General features: G+C 46.0%; 1 protein-coding gene across 1 annotated transcript in view; it reads right to left on the reverse strand.

The window, feature by feature from the left end:
- PIK3R4 (phosphoinositide-3-kinase regulatory subunit 4) overlaps positions 1–25,544 on the reverse strand; it is an 82,834-nt gene that overhangs the window by 24,139 nt on the left and 33,151 nt on the right. Inside the window, exons 12-16 of the mRNA XM_069730067.1 lie at positions 18,609–18,825; positions 5,576–5,741; positions 4,529–4,693; positions 2,858–3,069; positions 1,273–1,419 (exon numbers count right to left, since the gene is read on the reverse strand). Of these exons, the coding sequence (XP_069586168.1) occupies positions 1,273–1,419; positions 2,858–3,069; positions 4,529–4,693; positions 5,576–5,741; positions 18,609–18,825 (907 nt within the window). The remainder of the gene's footprint in view (positions 1–1,272; positions 1,420–2,857; positions 3,070–4,528; positions 4,694–5,575; positions 5,742–18,608; positions 18,826–25,544) is intronic.

Below are 25,544 nucleotides of genomic sequence, written 5' to 3' on the forward strand. Positions count from 1 at the left end.
AAGCATGAACGCCAGGAATTTATTTCAGATTACCAGGAACTACTTCGTGCATTTTCCAGCAGGCTATTGAAAGACAGAAGCCAAGTGATTTTGTACAAACGCGGCTATTTGGCATTAACAGACCTTTCCTAAAAGGCAAGAATACAATTATATAGATAAACTGACAGAAGACTCCACTTTATAACCAGAGAAGAAATAAAACTGGAATTCACCACATATGAGGTCATGTAGCTGTATGACAGTGGATGAATAGTTAGTGACGTTTGACAATTACAGATTGTTTTTTCTTTTTCCCCAGGTGTGGGGGTATGCTACATGGTAAGAAATAAGTTACAATTGCCTCTGATGAATGTTTTCCAGTATGCCGCAGTTATTTTGGATAATGAAAACGAAAATTTGTTTCGCTATCTGTAAGTAAAACACATTTACTTGTTAAGAGGTTGCCTTATGCTTCAATACGGCATATGGACACCACAGTGGGGTCCCTCCTCTGGCAGACCCAGATCGTTCATGGGTCACTGACTGGACAGCAGGTCACCATACATTTCCCCTGAATGGACTGCTGTGAAGGAAATGTATAACCACTGAGACAAGCCGTGTCTGGCAACAGATGATCAGTAGTGCTGCTCGCCGCCATCACTGCCGCCTCCACAGATTTCCTATTCAGCCCCACTTTAAGTGTGAATTCATACTTTCTTCTGAACATAGTTCAAAGGTGTCATCGCGCTGTGGGGCTCAAATGTGCAGGCACTCCATGTGACTGCAGACTTGTGATTCCTCACAAAGTGCACGGTCAGGATTCTCTGGTGCCAGAGATCAGATTTGTCCATAGATATATAAACAGATGAGAGTCGTCCAATTATTGGAGGAATATCGTATTTGCTGCGATTCATTTTACCTCGAACCACTTGGCCCAAGGAAAAACAATTGGATAAGTGCATGGACTCATTGAAATACATTGAACCAAGTGCGATTTCCCTGTATTCCCCTGTGCGATTGGGTGGTCATGTAATTGCATGTATGCATACTTGCCATCATCTGCGAACTAGTCTCACCCAGCATCTCTCAATATCAGAGAATTGAGAAAAGCACAAGAGCTTGACACGTGGCTGCAAGTATGCACACTGCTAAAGCAAACAGGGAGAAGAGGCGAATAGTGACAGTGTGTACATCGCACACTGTCACGATTCGGCCATCAGTCGTTAGAGTGAATGCAGACTTTTGTTCTTAGACCAGAACACCCTTTTAATAATAATCTTGGAAATCACTTACCAGCTATAACCCAAGACTGATACATTGTATGCATGCTCAAAGGATGCATCATCAGACGCCGAATTCTTGCTCGAGCTGGGTGAGTATGGCTGGATATTGGCAGCTGGAACCTCATGTCCCAGCAGGCCATGGTTCCACTACTGGTTCCTAAGAGAATGAAAGATTCAGAAAAATCACCATAAAGAGCAAACATTCAATAAGGATTTTTCTTGTTTAAATTGTGCAGTTTACTAAAAGTTGATCAAAACCAGAGGATTGGAGAGAGAAACATCCCATCAATTACTACAATTGAAAGCAGATTATTAATAACCCCCTTAACAGACCGTGCAATGCAGATCCTGCCAGGCTTTTTCCTTTCTCTGAGAAAGAAATGATCATGTTGAACTTTTGGGGCAGTATTCTCTTTGCATCTAACAAAATCTATAAAAACTTGGGAGTATGGAGGCCACATAATAAAAGTGACAACTGATTAAGTAACACATGCAAAAGCAAATAAAGAGATGGAATACACGGATACACCAACAGGAAAGGGCCCCAATGAACTGCAATGCCAAAATAGAGCAGAGACAAAAAATAAAAAAAGGACAACTTTGTTCAATCAGGTATCAGATGTAAATGCAGTATAAAGGATAAATAAGCCAAGGCATTGAACAGGGATGTAGCAAGGCTGAAATAGGTTTCAAAGAAATGACTAGTTAAAAAAGACCCAGTAGTAAATCCAAGAGGTAAACAATTAAAGAGAGGTCAAGTAACATGTAATAGCCTATAAGTCAGAAGATTGCATGTGGGCTAGCTGCAAAATAAAGGCTGACAATTAAGGAATACTGAATAAAAGTATATAAAAAGTAGAAAAATGTAATGAATAGTGTGGATGTGTGTGTGGGGGTTAAAAGTGAAATGCGCATTGGGGTGTGCTCTACTACTCCCTTGCAGGTTATTGCCCTCTTGACCAACACTGCACTGGCATACTAACCCTCTCAAAACAAAGCCATATAATATAATATAATATTATATTATATATATATATAGCAGAATAGTAAGGTAATGATGGGGAACTTTAAATCTTAAAAAAAAAAAAAAAAAAGTTATAACAATAGAGATTTAGGATTAAACTACATTTCAGTTTCAGACCACTCTTAATTGCAGTGGGTGGCTGTAGCCTGCTGAGGAGGGGCTGACATTTCTTTTAGTTGTAATTCTTAAGGTACCATCACACTCAGCAACTTTACAACGAGAACGACAACGATCCGTGATGTTGCAGCGTCCTGGATAGCGATCTCGTTGTGTTTGACACACAGCAGCGATCAGGATCCCGCTGTGCCATCGCTGGTCGGAGCTAGAAGTCCAGAACTTTATTTCGTCGTCAGGTCGGCGTGTATCGTCATGTTTGACAGCAAAAACAATGATGCCAGCAACCTTTTACATGGAGCTAACAACCAGCGAGAACGATAAGTGAGTCGCCGTTACGTCACTGGATCGCTCCTGCATCGTTCTGGTGTTGCTGTGTTTGACGTTACATTTTGACATTACTTTTTTTTTTTCGCTCAGAAGTGAAAGCACATATAGGCCTTAAAGGGAAACTTACCAATACACAGCCAGCACTGGTGGATATCCACTGCAAAGGAGGTTATTAGGCCTAATCGCAAGTCATGTTTTAATGACCAGGCATTACTAGAAGATCTCAGATCCCACCCAACTAGAGATCCACTGACTGTTGCGTAAGCCAGTACAGACTGGGATCCTGAATTGAACTGGTGTATGTCTATTACACATCCTTCTTCTAGTGGATCCAAAAATCTAGAGACAAAATAGTTATAAAAAGGTAATTATGAGGTGAAGGTATAAATAAATGTCAACAGAATGAAGGTTTAAAATAATAAACAAGAATATGAAGATGTAATGTTAATTTCAGCTTTTCATAGTTTTAATCCAGAGAACTATAGTTATTTTCAGGAAGCAGTGTGTCAAGATTGATTGGAGCTAGGAAAATGCAAGAATAAAAAAAAAAAAAAAAAAAAAAAGTTCTGTATAGACAAGTTATGGTTGTCTGGGCTACATGGGCAAAAAAAAAAAACTGACTGTAAAGGCCCGAGTCTGCAGTGAGGTGATTTTTGGCTTTTTTTTGATCCAACACTTAACTGTTAAAGGTAACCTGTCACCCCCAAATTTAAAGATGAGTTAAGCCCACTCATCCTGAAAAAGACGAGAAAAAGTGGTTAGATTATACTCACCCAGGGGCATTCCCTGCTGCGGTCCGGTCCGGGGCCTCCAATCTTCATAGGATGATGTCCTCTTGTCTTCACGCTGTGGCTCCGGCACAGGCGTACTTTGTGTGCCCTGTTGAGGGCAGAGCAAAGTACTGCAGTGCGCAGGTGCTGGGCCTCTCTGACCTTTCCCAGCACCTGCGCACAGCAGTACTTTGCTCTGCCCTCAACAAGGCAGACAAAGTACGCCTGCGCAGGAGCCACAGCGTGAAGACAAGAAGAAGAGGATGTCATCTGATGAAGATAGGAGGCCCAGAACCGGACCGCGACGCCCATCGGATCGGACCGCCCCCCCCAGGTGAGTATAATCTAACCTCTTTCATCTTTCAGGATACATCGGGGGCTTATCTACAGCATTCCAGAATGCTGTAGATAAGCCCCTGATGCCGGTGGGCTTAGCTAATCTTCAATTTGGGGGTGACCGGTTCGCTTTAAAAGTTTGGTGTTGGATCAAAAAAAACACCTCACTGCAGACTCGGGCCTTGCAATCACCTCACTGCAGACTCGGACACACTGCTTGACTTGAATGCTGTAGATAAGCCCCTGATGCTGGTGGGCTTCGCTCATCTTGGATTTTGGGGGTGACAGGTTCCCTTTAAGCTGCACTTACTTGATAAATTAGAGAATTTATTGACAACGGCAACTCTACAGTGACTAACGAAAGTTGGAGATCCATCTTTGTGTGCGCAGATTATGCTAGATTTTCCCCACAGTATGGCTTCGTGTCATCAGCTGTGTAGAAATGTTACCAGTCATGGTAATCCTGCCTCTGCTGATAAGGCAACTACTTTAAACTTCTTGAAAGAACAGCCCAAGTGGCCAGTGTAAAAACTAAAACAATATTTTTTTTTTTTGCTTTAGTGAAAACAAGCCAATGTAAAAAAAAAAAAAAACACTTTTTAAATTTCCATTTAATCACAAGACACAGATTTAACTCCGTTCACTTTCTAAAGATGGCTTCCCTATAGAACAGATAAATCGATATTACATACCTGCTTTGTATTGTGTGAACTTTGGGCGATTTAGGTGGTTTAGAAGCTTCAATGGCAAGAAGTTGTATGTGGCCATTGTCTGAGGCCACAGCTACGTACTGTGATCCTTGGCAAAATGTCACAGTTTTAATATTTCCACCAATACGAGAATAAGTCACTATGGATCTAGATAAAATAAGAATGCAATTTCGAGTCAGTTACATAATCAAAAGACATACAAACATATGTTCACATGTCCAGTAGTGATCAGTGGGAACAAATCAGCAGCAATCCATTAATCATCCATCCGTTTGTTTTTCCACTTTCATTTGTAACTGATCCATTTTTTTTTGCTCACTGGATCCAGCCTAAACCAGCAAACTGGAAGAAAGAATGAATGACCAATGAACAGGGTAGTTTTCTATAGACTTGAAGTGTTTTGTAAAAAAAAAAAAAAAAAAAAGGAAATTAAATAATGCTGAAAAGTGGTTTTCCCACTCAACTATCCACAGAATAGATGAGAAGTTAATGATCGCTGGGGAACTGATCGTTAGTGCCCCTTTCTGGCCCCAAGAACAGAGATCCGAAGTCTGAAATGAGTGGAGGTGGTGCACATACTCGAAAACACACCCTGCTCTATTTCTATGGAGTTGGTGGCTCGGCTATCTTTGTCGGACACAAAAATGATTTTTGTGAAAAAGTAGTAAAAACACTACAGCACACATATTTGGTATTGCCATAAATGTACTGACCCATAGAATGTAAAGGTAGCATGCCATTTATGTTTAACAAAAAAAGAAAAAAAACAAGAACAGAATTACTTTGTTATAATTCTTTCCAGGAAAAAAAAAAGGGGGGAGGTCACTGTAGAAAACTCATCTCTCAAGAAACTAGTTCCTACCAAGCAATGTGTATGGAATAATGTATGGCTCTCTGAATGTGGCAATGTGAAGAAAAACTTATCTGGTACCTTGCAACCAAAATAAGGCTCAGCCAGGAAAAACTTAATTTATATCAACATAAGAAAGTAAGTTATAAACCAACTCATCTGGACATTATTTGTTATACCTTGTTGTACTGGTTTTTCCTTCCATTTTCGCACTATTCCAGATTTTTACTGTTCCGTCATCTGCGCAAGTAGCAAAGACTGAATGTTCATCAGAGACACGAATTCTGTTTATGGGGCCACAATGTTCATGTAAGTGTGCCACCAGCAAGCCTTTTGGGTGCCATCCTAAAGAATAAAAAACAAAACAAAAAAAAACACACCTGTGTAAAAACTGGAATATTTAGAAGTGTCCAAACATTAGACAAAGCTGTGCATTTGTTGAAATGTCAGAACTACAGTATCATTTATCTGATGCCCCTCACAACAGTCATGTGAGGTTTCAGTAACAATCCTTGCCAAAATGTTAAATAACTATACTTTCAAGTAAATTTTAAGAATAATCAGCAATTTGAGTGTAGCAGAGGAATAACACTATTTTTGGCCACTAAATAACTTATACCTCCATTGTTCACCATTTTTTTCCCTCTGCAACTTGTGAGAAGAGACTAGCTATGATATCTTCCATACACTGCACAACACACAGCTGTATCCCTGCTCTTTTGCTTTAGGTTGCACACAGAAGCACAGAGGAAATTACATCAGTACTGAGCAGTGTAGCTATGAATCCAACTGTCTTAAGCCAATATACATGCTAGAATGTGGCTTGCTTCTCTGCTCCTTCCGGCCTCCCCATAGACCTTAATGTGCCTTGTAACCGGACACAAACAGTTGATATGCCTTGAGCAGGGCAGATTTGATGTGTTTATCTTCCAGGAGGCAGGGAAAAATGTGGCTCATCAGTGGAGAAATAAGCATATTGCTTAGATACATCAAAGTTTTAGGCCATGTTCACATGTATTTTTTTATGCAAATTTAAAGCAGCATTTTACAGTACCAGCAAAATCTATTACATAGTAACATAGTAACATAGTTAGTAAGGCCGAAAAAAGACATTTGTCCATCCAGTTCAGCCTATATTCCATCATAATAAATACCCAGATCTACGTCCTTCTACAGAACCTAATAATTGTATGATACAATATTGTTCTGCTCCAGGAAGACATCCAGGCCTCTCTTGAACCCCTCGACTGAGTTCGCCATCACCACCTCCTCAGGCAAGCAATTCCAGATTCTCACTGCCCTAACAGTAAAGAATCCTCTTCTATGTTGGTGGAAAAACCTTCTCTCCTCCAGACGCAAAGAATGCCCCCTTGTGCCCGTCACCTTCCTTGGTATAAACAGATCCTCAGCGAGATATTTGTATTGTCCCCTTATATACTTATACATGGTTATTAGATCGCCCCTCAGTCGTCTTTTTTCTAGACTAAATAATCCTAATTTCGCTAATCTATCTGGGTATTGTAGTTCTCCCATCCCCTTTATTAATTTTGTTGCCCTCCTTTGTACTCTCTCTAGTTCCATTATATCCTTTCCTGAGCACCGGTGCCCAAAACTGGACACAGTACTCCATGTGCGGTCTAACTAGGGATTTGTATTAGATTTCAGAAATCTCATGCTCACATATTGTTTTGGTTTTTTTCCTGACCGATTTTGAAAACTGCTGCGTTTTTTGTTGTTTTTTTAAATGCAGCATGTGACTTTCAGCTGTTTTTTTTCTCTCATACAAAACCATGGGTAAGTGCAAAAAACACAGGTGTCAGGTTTTGCTGTGTTTTTAGTGGGGAAAAAAGCAGGTACAGCACTATGTGAAACGCATTTATTTTTCTGATTATCCCAAGTTTAAACAGTAATGTATTTGTGTTTATGGCAGTTGGGATTAGTACAGTTTCATTAACCCCTTAGTGACAGAGCCAATTTGGTACTTAACCCCTTCATGACCCAGCCTATTTTGACCTTAAAGACCTTGCCGTTTTTTGCAATTCTGACCAGTGTCCCTTCATGAGGTAATAACTCAGGAACGCTTCAATGGATCCTAGCGGTTCTGAGATTGTTTTTTCGTGACATATTGGGCTTCATGTTAGTGGTAAATTTAGGTCAATAAATTCTGTGTTTATTTGTGATAAAAACGGAAATTTGGCGAAAATTTTGAAAATTTCGCAATTTTCACATTTTGAATTTTTATTCTGTTAAACCAGAGAGTTATGTGACACAAAATAGTTAATAAATAACATTTCCCACACGTCTACTTTACATCAGCACAATTTTGGAAACAAAATTTTTTTTTGCTAGGAAGTTATAAGGGTTAAAATTTGACCAGCGATTTCTCATTTTTACAACGAAATTTACAAAACCATTTTTTTTAGGGACCACCTCACATTTGAAGTCAGTTTGAGGGGTCTATATGGCTGAAAATACCCAAAAGTGACACCATTCTAAAAACTGCACCCCTCAAGGTGCACAAAACCACATTCAAGAAGTTTATTAACCCTTCAGGTGCTTCACAGCAGCAGAAGCAACATGGAAGGAAAAAATGAACATTTAACTTTTTAGTCACAAAAATGATTTTTCAGCAACAATTTTTTTATTTTCCCAATGGTAAAAGGAGAAACTGAACCACGTACGTTGTTGTCCAATTTGTCCTGAGTACGCTGATACCTCATATGTGGGGGTAAACCACTGTTTGGGCGCACGGCAGGGCTTGGAAGGGAAGGAGCGCCATTTGACTTTTTGAATGAAAAATTGGCTGCACTCTTTAGCGGACACCATGTCACATTTGGAGAGCCCCCGTGTGCCTAAAAATTGGAGCTCCCCCACAAGTGACCCCATTTTGGAAACTAGACGCCCCAAGGAACTTATCTAGATGCATAGTGAGCCCTTTAAACCCCCAGGTGCTTCACAAATTGATCCGTAAAAATGAAAAAGTACTTTTTTTTCACAAAAAAATTCTTTTAGCCTCAATTTTTTCATTTTCACATGGACAACAGGATAAAATGGATCCTAAAATTTGTTTGGCAATTTCTCCTGAGTACACCGATACTTCACATGTGGGGGTAAACCACTGTTTGGGCACATGGTAAGGCTCGGAAGGGAAGGAGCGCCATTTGACTTTTTGAATGAAAAATTATCTCCATCGATAGCGGACACCATGTCGCGTTTGGAGAGACCCTGTGTGCTTAAACATTGGAGCTCCCCCACAAGTGACCCCATTTTGGAAACTGGACCCCCCAAGGAACTTATCTAGATGCCTAGTGAGCACTTTAAACCCTCAGGTGCTTCACAAATTGATCCGTAAAAATGAAAAAGTACTTTTTTTTCACAAAAAATTTATTTTCGCCTCAATTTTTTCATTTTCACATGGGCAATAGGATAAAATGGATCCTAAAATTTGTTGAGCAATTTCTCCCGAGTACGCCGATACCTCATATGTGGGGGTAAACCACTGTTTGGGCACACGGCAGGGCTCGGAAGGGAAGGCGCGCCATTTGACTTTTTGAATGGAAAATTAGCTCCAATTGTTAGCGGACACCATGTCGCATTTGGAGAGCCCCTGTGTGCCTATGCAATGGAGCTCCCCCACAAGTGACCCCATTTTGGAAACTAGACCCCCCAAGGAACTTATCTAGATGCATACTGAGCACTTTAAACCCCCAGGTGCTTCACAGAAGTTTATAATGCAGAGCCATGAAAATAAAAAATAATTTTTCTTTTCTCAAAAATGATTTTTTAGCCTGGAATTTCCTATTTTGCCAATGGTAATAGGAGAAATTGGACCACAAATGTTGTTGTCCAGTTTGTCCTGAGTATGCAGATACCCCATATGTGGGGGTAAACCACTGTTTGGGCGCACGGCAGGGCTCAGAAGGGAAGGCACGCCATTTGGCTTTTTAAATGGAAAATTATCTCCAATCATTAGCGGACACCATGTCGCGTTTGGAGAGCCCCTGTGTGCCTAAACATTGGAGATCCCCCACAAATTACCCCATTTTGGAAACTAGACCCCCAAAGGAACTAATCTAGATGTGTAGTGAGCACTTTGAACCCTCAAGTGCTTCACAGAAGTTTATAACGCAGAGCCATGAAAATAAAAAAAAAAAATTATTTTCTCAAAAATGAATTTTAGCCCGCAATTTTTTATTTTCCCAAGGGTAACAGGAGAAATTTGACCCCAAAAGTTGTTGTCCAGTTTCTCCTGAGTACGCTGATACCCCATATGTGGGGGTAAACCACTGTTTAGGCACATGCTGGGGCTCGGAAGTGAAGTAGTGACGTTTTGAAATGCAGACTTTGATGGAATGCTCTGCGGGCGTCACGTTGCGTTTGCAGAGCCCCTGATGTGGCTAAACAGTAGAAACCCCCCACAAGTGACCCCATTTTGGAAACTAGACCCCCAAAGGAACTTATCTAGATGTGTGGTGAGCACTTTCAACCCCCAAGTGCTTTACAGAAGTTTATAACGCAGAGCCGTGAAAATAATAAATACGTTTTCTTTCCTCAAAAATAATTTTTTAGCCCAGAATTTTTTATTTTCCCAAGGGTTACAGGAGAAATTGGACCACAAAAGTTGTTGTCCAGTTTCTCCTGAGTACGCTGATGCCCCATGTGTGGGGGTAAACCACTGTTTGGGCACACGTGGGGGCTCAGAAGGGAAGTAGTGACTTTTGAAATGCAGACTTTGATGGAATGATCTGCGGGCGTCACGTTGCGTTTGCAGAGCCCCTGGTGTGCCTAAACAGTAGAAACCCCCCACAAGTGACCCCATTTTGGAAACTAGACCCCCCAAGGAACTTATCTAGATATGTGGTGAGCACTTTGAACCCCCAAGTGCTTCACAGACGTTTACAACGCAGAGCCGTGAAAATAAAAAATCATTTTTCTTTCCTCAAAAATGATGTTTTAGCAAGCAATTTTTTATTTTCTCAAGGGTAACAGAAGAAATTGGACCCCAGTAATTGTTGCGCAGTTTGTCCTGAGTATGCTGGTACCCCATATGTGGGGGTAAACCACTGTTTGGGCACACGTCGGGGTTCGGAAGTGAGGGAGCACCATTTGAATTTTTGAATACAAGATTGGCTGGAATCAATGGTGGCGCCATGTTGCGTTTGGAGACCCCCTGAAGTGCCTAAACAGTGGAAACCCCTCAATTCTACCTCCAACACACCCCTAACCCTTATCCCAACTGTAGCCGTAACCCTAATCACAACCCTAACCCCAACACACCCCTAACCACAACCCTAACCCCAACACACCCCTAACCACAACCCTAATTCCAACCCAACTCTAAGGCTATGTGCCAACGTTGCGGATTCGTATGAGATTTTTCAGCATCATTTTTGAAAAATCCGCGGGTAAAAGGCACTGCGTTTTACCTGTGGATTTACCGTGGATTTCCAGTGTTTTTTGTGCGGATTTCACCTGTGGATTCCTATTGAGGAACAGGTGTAAAACGCTGCGGAATCCGCACAAAGAATTGGCATGCTGCGGAAAATACAACGCAGCGTTCCCGCGCGGTATTTTCCGCACCATGGGCACAGCGGATTTGGTTTTTCATATGTTTACATGGTACTGTAAACCCGATGGAACACTGCTGCGGATCCGCAGCGGCCAATCCGCACCGTGTGCACATAGCCTAATTCTAAAGGTATGTGCACACGCTGCGGAAAACGCTGCGGATCCGCAGCAGTTTCCCATGAGTGTACAGTTCAATGTGAACCTATGGGAACCAAAAATCGCTGTACACATGCTGCGGAAAAACTGCACGGAAACGCAGCGGTTTACATTCCGCAGCATGTCACTTCTTTCTGCGGATTCCGCAGCGGTTTTAGAACTGCTCCAATAGAAAATCGCAGTTGTAAAACCGCAGTGAAATGCGCAGAAAAACCGCGGTAAATCCACGATAAATCGGCAGCGGTTTAGCACTGTGGATTTTTCAAATCCGCTGCGGAAAAATCCGCATAGGACCAGAATACGTGTGCACATACCGAAACCCTAGCCCTAACCCTACCCCTAACCCTAACCCTAGCCCTAACCCTACCCCTACCCCTAGCCCTAACCCTACCCCTACCCCTAACCCTACCCCTAACCCTAACCCTACCCCTAACCCTACCCCTAACCCTACCCCTAACCCTAGTTCTTACCCCAACCTTAGTGAAAAAAAAAAAAATTCTTTATTTTTTTTATTGTCCCTATCTATGGGGGTGACAAAGGGGGGGGTCATTTACTATTTTTTTTATTTTGATCACTGAGATAGGATATATCTCAGTGATCAAAATTCACTCTGGAACGAATCTGCCGGCCGGCAGATTCGGCGGGCGCACTGCACATGCGCCCGCCATTTTGGAAGATGGCGGCGCCCAGGAAAGAAGACGGACGGACCTCGGGCGGCCAGGTAAGTATAAGGGGGGGGAGATCAGGGCACGGGGGGGGCGTCGGAGCACGGGGGGGTGGATCGGATCATGGGGGGGGGTGGATCGGAACACGGGAGGGAGGATTGGAGCACGGGGAAGGATTGGAGCACGGGGTGAGGGATCGCTGTGCGGGGGGGGTGGATCGGAGCACGGGGGGGGGGTCGCTGTGTGCGGGGGGGGATCGGAGTGCGGGGGGGTTTGATTGCAGCACAGGGGGTGTGATTGGTGCACGGGGAAGCGGACAGGAGGACGGGGGAGCGGAGCACAGGACGGAGGGGAGCGGACCACAGATCGGGGGGCTGGGGGGGCGATCGGAGGGGTGGGGTGGGTGCACATAAGTGTTTCCAGCCATGGCCGATGATATTGCAGCATCGGCCATGGCTGGATTGTAATATTTCACCAGTTTTTTAGGTGAAATATTACAAATCGCTCTGATTGGCAGTTTCACTTTCAACAGCCAATCAGAGCGATCGTAGCCACGAGGGGGTGAAGCCACCCCCCCTGGGCTAAACTACCACTCCCCCTGTCCCTGCAGATCGGGTGAAATGGGAGTTAACCCTTTCACCCGGCCTGCAGGGACGCGATCTTTCCATGACGCATATGCTGCGTCATGGGTCGGAATGGCACCGACTTTCATGACGCAGCGTATGCGTCAAAGGTCGGGAAGGGGTTAATGACCGAGCCAATTTTTGCAATTCTGACCACTGTCACTTTATGAGGTTATAACTCTGGAACGCTTCAACGGTTCCCGCTGATTCTGAGATTGTTTTTTCGTGACATATTGTACTTCATGGTAGTGGTAACATTTCTTCGATATTACTTGCGATTATTTATGAAAAAAACGGAAATATGGCGAAAATTTGTAAAATTTTACAATTTTCAAACTTTGTATTTTTATGCCCTTAAATCAGAGAGATATGTCACAAAAAAATAGTTAATAAACAACATTTCCCACATGTCTACTTTACATCAGCACAATTTTGGAAACAAAATTTTTTTTTGTTAGGAAATTATAAGGGTTAATAATAAATAATAATCTTTATTTTTATATAGCGCTAACATATTCCGCAGCGCTTTACAGATTGCACACATTATCATCACTGTCCCCGTTGGGGCTCACAATCTAAATTCCCTTTCAGTATGTCTTTGGAATGTGGGAGGAAACCGGAGTACCCGGAGGAAAAGCACGCAAACACGGAGAGAACATACAAACTCTTTGCAGATGTTGTCCTTGGTGGGGTTTGAACCCAGGACTCCAGTGCTGCAAGGCTGCTGTGCTAACCACTGCGCCACCGTGCTGCCCTGGTTAAAAGTTGACCAGCAATTTCTCATTTTTACAACACTTTTTTTTTTTTTTTTTTTTTTTTTTTTTTTAGGGACCACATCACATTTGAAGTCATTTTGAGGGGTCTATATGATAGAAAATACCCAAGTGTGACACCATTCTAAAAACTACTCCCCTCAAGGTTCTCAAAACCACATTCAAGAAGTTTATAAACCCTTCACGTGCTTCACAGGAACTGAAACAATGTGGAAGGAAAAAAATGAACATTTAACTTTTTTTTTGCAAACATTTTAATTCAGAACCATTTTTTTTATTTTCACAAGTGTAAAAACAGAAATGTAACCAAAAATTTTGTTATGCAATTTCTCCTGAATACGCCAATACCCCATATGTGGGGGTAAACCACTGTTTGGGCGCACCGCAGAACTTGGAAGTGATGGAGCGCCGTTTGACTTTTTCAATGCAGAATTGGCTGGAATTGAGATCGGACGCCATGTCACGTTTGGAGAGCCCCTGATGTGCCTAAACAGTGGAAACCCCCCACAAGTGACACCATTTTGTAAACTAGACCCCTTAAGGAACTTATCTAGATGTGTGGTGAGCACTTTGGACCCCCAAGAGCTTCACAGACGTTTATAACGTAGAGCCGTGAAAAAATAAATAAATTTAAAAAAAAAAAAAATCACATTTTTTCTACAAAAATGATCTTTTTGCCCCCAAATTTTTATTTTCACAAGGGTAACAGGAGAAATTAGACACAAATTTTGTAGTGCAATTTCTCGTGAGTACGCCAATACCCCATATGTGAGGGTAAACCACTGTTTGGGCGCACCACAGAGCTTGGAAGAGAAGGAGTGCCGTTTTACCTTTTCAATGTAGAATTGTCTGGAATTGAGATTGGACGCCATGTCGCGTTTGGAGAGCCCCTGATGTGCCTAAACAGTGGAAACCCCCCACAAGTGACCCCATTTTGGAAACTAGACCCCCCATGGAACTTATCTAGATGTGTGGTGAGAACTTTGAATGCCCCAAGTGCTTCACAGAAGTTTAGAATACAGAGTCGTGAAAATAAAAAATATTTTTTTTTCCCACAAAAAAGATTTTGTAGCCCCCAAGTTTTTATTTTCACAAGGGTAACAAGAGAAATCGGACCCAAAAAGTTGTTGTCCAATTTGTCCTGAGTATGCTGGTACCCCATATGTGGGGGTAAACCACTGTTTGGGCGCACGGCAGAGCTCAGAAGGGAGGGAGCACCATTTGACTTATTGAGCGCAAAATTGGCTGTCGTGTTTGGAGACCCCCTGATGTAACTAAACAGTGGAAACCCCCCAATTGTAGCTCCAACCCTAACCCCAACACACCCCTAACCCTAATCCCAACCCGATCCATAATCCTAATCACTAACCCTAATGATCATCACAACCCTTACCCCAAAACAACCCTAATGTCAACCCTAACCATAACCCTAAATCCAACACACCCCTAATCCTAATCTCAACCCTAACCTCAAACCTAACCCTAATCCCAATACACCCCCTAATCACAACCCTAACCTTAACCCTAATCCCAAACCTAACCCTAATGCCAACCCTAACCCTAATACCAACTCTAATCCAAACCCTAACCCCAAATCTAACCCTAACTTTAGCCCTAGCCCTAGGGCTACTTTCACACTTGCGTCGTTTGGCATCCGTCGCAATCCGTCGTTTTGGGCAAAAAACGGATCCTCCAAATGTGCCCGCAGGATGCGTTTTTTTGCCCATAGACTTGTATTGCTGACGGATCGTGACGGATGGCCACACATCGCGTCCGTCGTGCACTGGATCAGTTGTGTTTTGGCGGACCGTCGGCACAAAAAACGTTCAATGTAACGTTTTTTTGTACGTCGCGTCCGCCATTTCTGACCGCGCATGCGTGGCCGTAACTCCGCCCCCTCCTCCCCAGGACATAGATTGGGCAGCGGATGCGTTGAAAAACTACATCCGCTGCCCACGTTGTGCACAATTTTCACAACGTGCGTCGGTATGTCGGGCCGACGCATTGCGACGGCCCCGTACCGACGTACGTGTGAAAGAACCCTAACCCTGAATTTAGCCCCAACCCTAACCCTAAATTTAGCCCCAACCCTAACCTGTTATGGACCTGGTGGTTAGGAGCACCCGGAAAGACCTGATGGTTAAACTAACACAGGACAAGCTCTGGGAAGTGGGAGCTCTGCTGACCGTAACCCCTAATCCTATCACACACACTAGAAATAGCCGTGGAGCGTACCTAACTCTGCCTAGACGCCTCTTCACAGCCTAAAAGCTAACTAGCCCTAGAGATAGAAAATAAAGCCTACCTTGCCTCAGAGAAATTCCCCAAAGGAAAAGGCAGCCCCCCACATATATTGACTGAGTTAAGATGAAAGTCACAAACACAGAAATGAAACAGGTTTCAGCAAAGGAGGCCAGACTTACTAAACAGACAGAGGATAGGAAAGGTATCTTTGCGGTCAGCACAAAAAACTACAAAAGACCACGCAGAGTGTGCAAAAAGACCTCCGCACCGACTCACGGCAAAATCATGATAGCAAGCTGGACAAGAAAACAATGAACAAATAATTAACTAGCAGGGACTTAGCTTCTGCTGGAGTAGACAGGTAACCAGAAAGATCCAAGAGCGAACTGAACCAGTACAAGAACATTGACAGCTGGCATGGAGTAACGATCCGAGTGGAGTTAAATAGAGCAGCCAGCCAAAGAATAAACAAAATCACCTGTGGAAGGAACCTCAGAAGCAGCAGCTCCACTCACAGCCACCAGAGGGAGTCCATGGACAGAACTCGCCAAAGTACCATTCATGACCACAGGAGGGAGTTCGATAACAGAATTCACAACACTAACCCTAGCCCTAACCCTAATCCTAGCCCTAACCCTAACCGTAACCCTAGCCGTAACCCTAACCCTAATTTTAGCCCCAACTGCTCTTCTCCTGCCGGCCGGCAGATGGCGACAGATGGCGGGCGCACTGCGCATGCGCCCGCCATTTTCTTTTGCCAAGAAGACCAGGAGGAGCAGCAGGAGGATCCAGGGACACCGGTAAGTATAATAGGGTCCCCGAATCCCCCTATTTCTCTGTCCTCTGATGTGCGATCACATCAGAGGACAGAGAATTACACTTTGATTTTTTTTTTTTTTTTTGCGGTCGCCGGTAAACAGTTAATTACCGGCGATCGCAAAACAGGGGTCGGTAAAACCGACCCCGATCATGTTCTTTGGGGTCTCGGCTACCCCCGGCAGCCGAGACCCCAAAGATTCTCCCGATGCCGGCCGGCGGGCGCACTGCGCATGCGCCTGCCATTTTGAAGATCGCCGGTAAACTGTTAATTAACGGCGATCGCAAATGCGGGGGTCAGTAAAAAAAACCCCGAATCATGTTCTCTGGGGTCTCGGCTACCCCCGGCAGCTGAGACCCTGGAGAAAATCCGACTCTGGGGGGGGCGCTATTTACTTTTTCCACAGCGGTGGTTTAAGTACCCTTTGCGGCCACCGTTAAAAGGCGTATCGGCGGTCGTTAAGGGGTTAAATTAGTGATGTGTACAAAAGTAAACACTGGCTGACCAAGGTGTGAAATGCCTGTTGCTGACTAAGGTGTGAAAGTAAACAGTGTCCTACAAACAATGCTCTGTCCATGTCATGGGTAAACTATTCCTGACCAATTCACATCCCCCACTATTACATTTGTAATTGTGTATATTTTCATGAACTTATGTTAACTTGGTGCAGAATAGTCACTATTTTTTGCAGACAAAAGTCTTTTTCCACTAAATAATTGTATCAAAATTGCCCTTTTTTTTTTTAAAAAAAAATGGCTTTATGGTTTCACATGTGTCTTGCATTCATGATTCGTGTTCATGCTTCTGTCGTGGAAGGGAAGCAAAGCTTAACTTTGGGATCCTGAAAAACGCAGCAAAACCATGCAAGCAGCACCATGCACTTTTTGTAAGCAGCTTATTTACTGCCAAGAAAACAGGTTTTGCCTGCAGAAAAAAAAAGCTGAAAAAAATGCAATGTGTAAACATAGCCTTATAGTGACCTGTAGTATTGCTTTATGCAAGTTTGGTAAAAAAAATATAGTGTCCACTTATCCTAAGCAACAAACTTCAAAGAGCAATCAAACATAACTGTGGTGTAGATGGTCACCAGTTAGCAGTCCACACCCATGAACTTACTAGCATCGAGGATAACAAGCAGGACAATTGGAGCGAGAAGGAACAATTCCAATCTTTATGGCCATTTTAGACCTGGAGTAAATTCATGAGTTATTCCAATTTTCCAACTACAAAATTTTAGATGTGCAGTTTGTCAACTTGCTAATTTATGTTGCAGATTTTCAGAACAGATTTCACCCTTTGTAATCTAGATTGTAATCAGTGGCAAATCTCCCAAAAATCTGTATGTACAACATGCAGATATGAGTCCCTGCATTGCAAAGGGGATGGCGGTAGTGGTGATAATAGCAAAGCAGAAATGTACTTGCTACATGGGATTTTTTTTTTGCAGAAAAATGTGGTCGAAGTTTGGTGAACTCTCATCGAGTTTGCAGATAATACACTGAGGACTGCAGCTCACCAATCTGAACAGAAGATCTGCAGCAAATCCACTGTGAGAACATACACTCAAAGGGGTTGTCAATTACAGGTAATTCTACCCACAGTTTGAGAGTTTAACATGGTGATGTCTTTAAGGCCGGGATCACATGCGAGAAACACGTCCGTGTCTCGCATGTGAAATCCAAGCTCTGGCGCCGGCACTCCAGAGCGGAGAGTGCAGCCGCAGAGCAACACATGGAGCCGCACGCTCCGCTCTGGAGTGCCAGAGCTTGGATTTCACATGCGAGACACGGACGTGTTTCTCGCATGTGTGATCCCGTCCTAAGAGTTTACTCAGACTTCTAGATATGTTGGGTTTCTATCTTGAAGTACCAGAATTGTACTTTAGATTTTATGGAATGTCATCCTTGTATTGCAGTGAAAATTGATCGGCCCTGTGGATTTTTACTAAAGGTTTCACCTTTGACGACAGAAGATTAAATCTCCAGCATTTCTAATAAGGTGATATGCAACAAAATACAGTTCAGAAAGGAATGGAAGAGAAGTAAAAAAAAAAATAAGTAAAATATATTGGGACAAATTAGTACATTGATAAAAAAAAAAAAAGTTCATCCTGTATCGAAGTTTTTTTTTTTCTTATATGTGATCTCGCAGAAAATCCACATCAGACCTGCTCTCTCCTAAATGTCTAGAATGAAATAATTCATCTACAACTGGTAAAAGCGACAAAACTATAAGTGCACAGCACAAGTATGGCCACTTGAGTAGTACACACCATTGTATGCCTGTTGTTACTGACACTTTAGTCAGTTTTTAAAATGTTGTTGCTTTAATACAGTATGATTTTCTATTATAGATATTGTACGTACCTGTTGGCGGTGGCTTACTCTCCCATTCGGCATTCTCCATCATGTACTTTACCAACCTCTCGGCATTGCACTGCTCTCGCTTCTGTTGTACGAGCTGCTGAAGTTCACTCTTACATGTAGTCATGCGGATCTGTAGAGTTGCAGGCTGAGCTGCGCTGTTGTTGGTGTGTATTGGCACTGTGGGTTTCTTGGATTGGTTTCCTACTGCCTCAGATGCCTATGATAGAGGAAATCACATCAGTTTAAGGTTTTGTGTAAAATTTAAGTTCAACATGCAATGATTTTAACTTTGTACGTATAATCTATTAATGATAGTCCGTAAAAAAATTCCCAACCCACATTGTAGTATTACACAAAGGGGAGGAGCTTGTACAGAGTTGTCCACTCCTGAAAAACCCCTCAGCGGCCTTAGGGTGCTGCATAAAAGTAAAATTACTAACTTACTTCCCAGACTGGCTCTGCATTGGTTTATTGTATCCCAACGGTCTCCTAACAATGTCCAATTATTGGCTGCAGCGGTCACATGACATTGTTTAGGTCAAGAGACCGAATGATGATGCAGAGATCAGAATGGAGCAACGGAGTCAGTACAGGAGGCAAAGACCTTTTGTATTAATAAAAGGCTTGATAAGTAGTCGACAAACCCTTTAACGTTCACTTGCTTATAGTGGGTGGTGGTCGATATCAATCTAACCAGCATGGATGCCAAGATCAATTGCAATCATAGCATCAAAAAGGAAAAGACCGAGGAGAAGGAACGCGAGATTGCCTGTCCATCAATGACAGCCACAAATACACTACAGGAGTGTAGCAGTGGGTTTTTATGTAGTAACTTACTAGGATTCATTCAATGAAAAAACCTATATAGAAAAGAAATACCATAAATATTGACCATAAAAATAGGGATTTTTGTGTGTACTCACCGTAAAATCCTTTTCTCCGAGCCACTCATTGGGGGACACAGGACCATGGGACACAGGACCATGGGTTATGCTGCTGTCACTAGGAGGCTGACACTAAGCTGAGACAAAAAAGGGTTAGCTCCTCCCCTGCAGTATACACCCTCATGCTGGCATCCAGAGACCCAGTTAAGTGCAAAAGCAGTAGGATAACGAGAACAATATATCAAAAAACATTGGAACATAACATGTCAAACAACAGTCAAAGACTAAAAAAAGATAACTAGCCGTAAGGCTACCAGGGTGGGTGCTGTGTCCCCCAACGAGTGGCTCGGAGAAAAGGATTTTACGGTGAGTACACACAAAAATCCCTATTTCTCCTTCGCCTCATTGGGGGACACAGGACCATGGGACGTCCCAAAGCAGTCCCTGGGAGGGAAACAATACAACCAAATAACTCCGTGTACCATCTGACTACAGGTGCGCAACGGCCGCTTGCAGGATGCGCCTGCCAAGGGCCGCGTCCGCAGAGGATTGGATGTGAACATTGTAATGCTTCGTGAACGTATGTAGGCTGGACCACGTTGCGGCCTTGCAAACCTGCTCCGCTGATGCCTGGTGCCGGATGGCCCAGGAAGCACCCATCGACCGAGTGGAGTGAGCTCTAATCCCCGCCGGGATAGGACTGCCCCTGACCCGATAGGATTCCTGGATAGCAGATCGGATCCATCTGGCTATCGTGGATTTAGACGCAGGCAAACCCTTTCTGTGACCCTCCGGGAGCACAAAAAGGGCGTCCGATTTTCTGAAGTGCGCCGTTCTGGAAATGTACTTCCTGAGGGCCCGTACCACGTCCAGAGTATGGAGAGCCTTCTCGACCCTATGTTTGGGCTGCGGACAAAAGGAGGGAAGAATGATGTCCTCGTTAAGGTGGAAAGATGAGACCACCTTTGGAAGAAACGCCGGAGAAGGACGTAGGACTACCTTGTCCTGATGAAAGGCAAGGAAAGGTGCCCGGCAGGATAGAGCGGCGAGCTCTGAAACCCTTCTGATGGACGTCACCGCTACCAGGAAGGCAACCTTCCAAGAGAACAGAGAGCGGAATGTCTTGAAGGGGTTCGAAAGGCGGTTCCTGGAGAACCCCCAGGACCAAGTTGAGATCCCAGGTCTCCAACGGCATCCTGTAGGGAGGAACAACGTGGGAGACTCCCTGAATGAAAGTCTTGACCTGAAGGTTGGTGGCGATCCTACGCTGGAACAGCACGGATAAGGCTGAGATCTGACCTTTAAGAGAGCTCAGGGCCAAACCGGAATCCAGACCGGACTGAAGGAAATTCAGGATACAAGGGATGGAGAACCTGAGCGGAAGGTGCCCTCGGAGCCTGCACCAAGAGAAGGACTTCCAGACGCGGTGGTAGATAGAGGCAGAAGACGCCTTGCGAGCACTTAGCATGGTGGGAATGACCTGCTGAGAGAAACCAGCACGAGCTAGAATCCAGGTTTCAACAGCTACGCCGTTAAACGTAGGGCCCCTGAGCTCTGATGGTAGATCGGTCCTTGACGAAGTAGGTCTGGGCGGTCTGGCAACCGCAAGGGGACGTCGGCTACGAGCTGGACCAGTTCCGCGTACCACGCGCGACGAGGCCAGTCTGGGGCGACCAGAATGACCGGAACTCCCTCCGTCCTGATCTTTCGGATGACCTTCGGCAGTAAGGGAAGGGGAGGAAACACATATGGGAGCTGAAAATGATGCCACGGAGAAATCAGCGCGTCCACTCCTATGGCCTGGGGATCCCGAGATCGAGCAATGAAGTTGTGGACTTTGGCGTTCCATCTGGACGCCATCAGATCCACGTACGGGGTCCCCCAGCGAAGACAGATCTGGTGAAAAACTTCTGGGTGAAGTTCCCACTCCCCCGAGGCGAGGCCCTGGCGGCTCAGGAAGTCCGCCGCCCAGTTCTCGACTCCCGGAATATGCACCGCCGAGATGATGGAGTGGTTGGTCTCGGCCCAACGAAGGATGAGGGAGACCTCCCTCATCGCCGCCCTGCTGCGGGTACCCCCCTGGTGGTTGATGTAGGCCACCGCCGTGACATTGTCCGATTGGACTCTTATTGGGTGACCCGCGAGCAGAGCGTGGAAGTGAATCAGAGCAAGTCTGATAGCACGAATCTCCAGAATGTTGATGGGGAGACTGGATTCCCGAACAGTCCAACGGCCCTGGGCCGAGTGGTGAAGAAACACCGCCCCCCAGCCAAGAAGACTGGCGTCGGTGGTCACCACTAACCAGCGGATCGGGAGGAAGGACTTCCCCTGGCGAAGAGATGGTCCCAGGGTCCACCAAATGAGCGAATGTCTGACCCTTGGGGACAGAGGACAAGGGAGGTCGAGAGAAAAGGAGACTCCTGTCCCAGTTGTCCAGCAGAGCCTGTTGCAAGGGGCGGAGATGGAGTTGAGCGAAGGGAACAGCTTCGATTGCCGCAACCCTCTTTCCCAGGATCTTCATGGCGAACCGAATGGTTCGCGGGCGAGAATGGCAGAGTGTACGGACTCCCTGTTGGAGCGCTTGGACCTTGGACCGAGGAAGCAAAACCAGCCCCCTTGAAGTGTCCAGGATCATTCCCAGAAAGGAGATCCGACGGGAAGGAACGGGAGATGACTTGTCCAAGTTGATCAGCCAGCCCAGGCGCGAAAGAGAATCCAGGGTAATGTGGACGCTTGACTCGCAGGCCTGAAACGACGGGCCCTTTATGAGGAGATCGTCTAAGTAAGGTAATACGACGACTCCTCGAGAGTGAAGAATGGCCATGACAGCCGCCATGACCTTGGTGAACACCCTGGGCGCCGTGGAGAGACCGAAGGGTAAGGCCGTGAACTGGAAGTGGTCCTCCCGAATGGCAAAGCGGAGGAACCTCTGATGAGGCGGTAAAATCGGGATGTGAAGATATGCATCCTTGATGTCTATCGAGGCCAAAAATTCCCCTCTTTCCATGGAGGAGATGACCGATCTGAGCGATTCCATCCTGAAGTGCCGGACTCTCACGCACTTGTTCAGGAGCTTCAGATCCAAAAAGGGACGCACTGTCCCGTCCTTCTTTGGCACGACGAAGAGGTTTGAGTAGAAGCCTCTGAACCTCTCGTGTTCCGGGACCGGCACGATGACCCCGCTCTGGCGGAGGGAGTGGATGGCGCAAAGAAGGGCACGAGACTGAGCTCCCGAACTGGGAAGACGAGAGGGGAAGAACCGAGTTGGAGGGGGGGAGGAGAACTCTATCTTGTAGCCACATGATACCAGATCTCTGACCCATTCATCGTGAACGACGGAGAGCCAGGCTTGCTGAAAAAGGAGTAGACGACCGCCTACTCTGCTGGTATCGACTGGCGCCGTTCCCGAGTCATTGAGAAGGGAATCTGGGGGGTCTCGAACCTCTGGTTCGGGGCTGCCTCGGTTTCCCGCGCCAGGAAGGATTAGGTCTGAAGGATGGACGAGCGTCTCTGTCTGCGCGGGCGGAACGGTCCGATCTGGGAAGGCCAGAGGGATTGGACCAGGTAGAGCCGGTACGAAAAGGCCGAAAACGAAAATAAGGCTGGCGCTGGAAAGCCGCCTTGGGCCTCTGTTGGGGAAGAAACTTGCTCTTTCCCCCTGTGGCGTCGGAAATAAGCTGGTCAAGCTTTTCGCCGAAAAGACGCCCGCTTTGAAAAGGGAGAGAAATCAGGGATTTTTTAGAGGAAGAATCTGCGCGCCAATCTCTGAGCCAAAGGGCCCTTCTAATAGCGATGGCGTTGGAAGCCGCCGAAGCTGCGCAATTCGCCGCGTCGAGAGATGCGAACATAACATAATCACTGGCCATGGCTAGCTGCTTAGCCAGGTCCGCCATTTCAGAGGGGAGATCCTGCTCATTAATGGATTTCGCTAGGGCGTCCGCCCAGGAAACCATAGCCTTGGACACCCAAGCCGCGGCGAAGGAGGGAGACAGGGACGAGCCAGAGGCTTCGTACACAGAGCGAGCTAGAGAGTCTATCTGGCGTTCGGTGGGGCTCTTAATTGAAGCGCCCTCCGGGACTGAGAGAAGAGTCTTAGAAGCCAGGCGCGAGACCGGCGGATCTACAGTAGGGGGATCCGTCCAGTCTTTCACGAGATCAGCTGAGAAGGGATACTTGGAAACCAAGTCCTTCTTACCCGTGAAGCGCTTGTCTGGGCGCTCCCTGTGACGCCTGACTATATCCAGGAAGGCTGGATGAGAGGCAAAAGATTTGTGAGAACGCTTGGTTCTGGAAAAGGAGACCGCGTGTTCCGGAGCGGAATTAGAATCGTCATCCACCTTCAGTGCGTGATTGACTGCTACGATGAGGGAGTCAACCGTGGCTCTGAACTCCGGAGCCTCCGGATCCAAAGAAATTTCGGACTCATGTTCAGAGCCTTGAACGCTGCGAGCCCCCAAAGAGGGAGAACGAGAGGTGGAGCTGCCAGAGTCTGAATGGCGGTGTGAACGCTCAGGAGAGGTAGTACGGGTCCGTTTTCTGGACGACCGTGCCTCCTTAAGAGGAGAGCGGCCCCTGCTGGCCGACGATTCCCCTGCTATGGAGGGATCTCTTAGCACCTGTAGCGGATTGCCTCGTTCCCCGGGAGGATTTTGAATGGACTTGATGGCGTTAGCTAAAAAATCCACGGACTGAGAAAGCGAGGCGACCCACGGGGGGGGGGGGGCTAGGTACGCCAGGGTCGGCGGCGGTGGAGGGCTCCTGGGCACATGGGGCATCGCAGGCAGAGCAGAGGGGAGAGCTTTGAGGCCGGGGAAGTGGGGCCTGGCAGGTGGTACACGCAGAAAAAAAAGGTTGTATGCACCTTAGAGGATTTTTTAGACCTTGACTGCGACATGATGCTAATGCAGAAAAAATTACAGGGTCTATATGGTGAAACCAAGTCTGAGAGGGCGGCGCTGCAGAGGGGAGCTAACGATGTCTCCTTACCCCGGTCCTGTGTCCCGCTATCCAGGAGAGACGAACTGCTGAGAGATTCTCTCTGAGAAGAGGAAGCCGGCTGCACGTAGGCCACTGACGCACCAGAGATGCGACAGGCAGGAGCTGCGGCGCTGAGGAGAGGGACCAAGATGGCCGCCGAGATCAGGAGGAGAGATCTCGGCGGCTGCGAGAAGCGCCAGGAGCGGGGGGCGGCACCGCTGTGACACGTCTGGAGTGGGCGGAGCTTAACGGCGGCGACCAGCGGCTAGGCCGAAGCCGGGGGCTAAATTTGCGGCCTCGGCCCGGCGCGCGGTCGCAAGCGCCGGAAAAAGACAGGGACACCGCCCAATGAAGGAAAAACCGCCTGCAGATGGTGACCCAGGGATGAGGAGCCCTCCTGACCGCTGGCGACCCCCCCCCCCCCAATCCCCCCACCGGGCACTTACCCTGATATGGAGGTGAGAGGGTGCCAAGCATTAGGAACGGTGCAGGGGTTGGGAAGCCTTCTATCCACCGACCCCAAGTGGGGGGTGGAGAGGAACCGTCCACCACCTGAGTCACAAGTCACATTGGTGATGCAGTGTGGTGTGCACGGACGCCACGGGGATAAAGCCACTGTACAGCCGAGGGTAGGACCTGGTGGACAGGGCAGATGTCCGGCAATAAAAAGGCCTGGCTGCAGAGGAGGATACTGGAGGTAAAAACACCAGTGCTCGTCTGTATAACAAAAGGGGAGATCGGGGCCCATTAGGGGAGAAACCGTCGCCCAAAAAAGGACAGCTCAGGCAGTGGCTCCCACGACGCAGGAGAGGATACGGTGAGGTGAAACTCCTGTGCTCGCCTGTTGTTGGTTCGGGGGAGATCGGACCTTAGAAGAATCCGTCGCCCCCTTCGTCCGGAATAGATAAAAGAAAAAAGAAAAAGAAAAAAAGAGAAAAAACCCATAGGGGTTAAAAATCAGTGTGCCTCCTACGGACACTAAGCTTAAACTGGGTCTCTGGATGCCAGCATGAGGGTGTATACTGCAGGGGAGGAGCTAACCCTTTTTTGTCTCAGCTTAGTGTCAGCCTCCTAG

Source organism: Ranitomeya imitator, chromosome 6 (assembly GCF_032444005.1).
Source record: "Ranitomeya imitator isolate aRanImi1 chromosome 6, aRanImi1.pri, whole genome shotgun sequence".
Taxonomy (NCBI): Eukaryota; Metazoa; Chordata; class Amphibia; order Anura; family Dendrobatidae; genus Ranitomeya; species Ranitomeya imitator.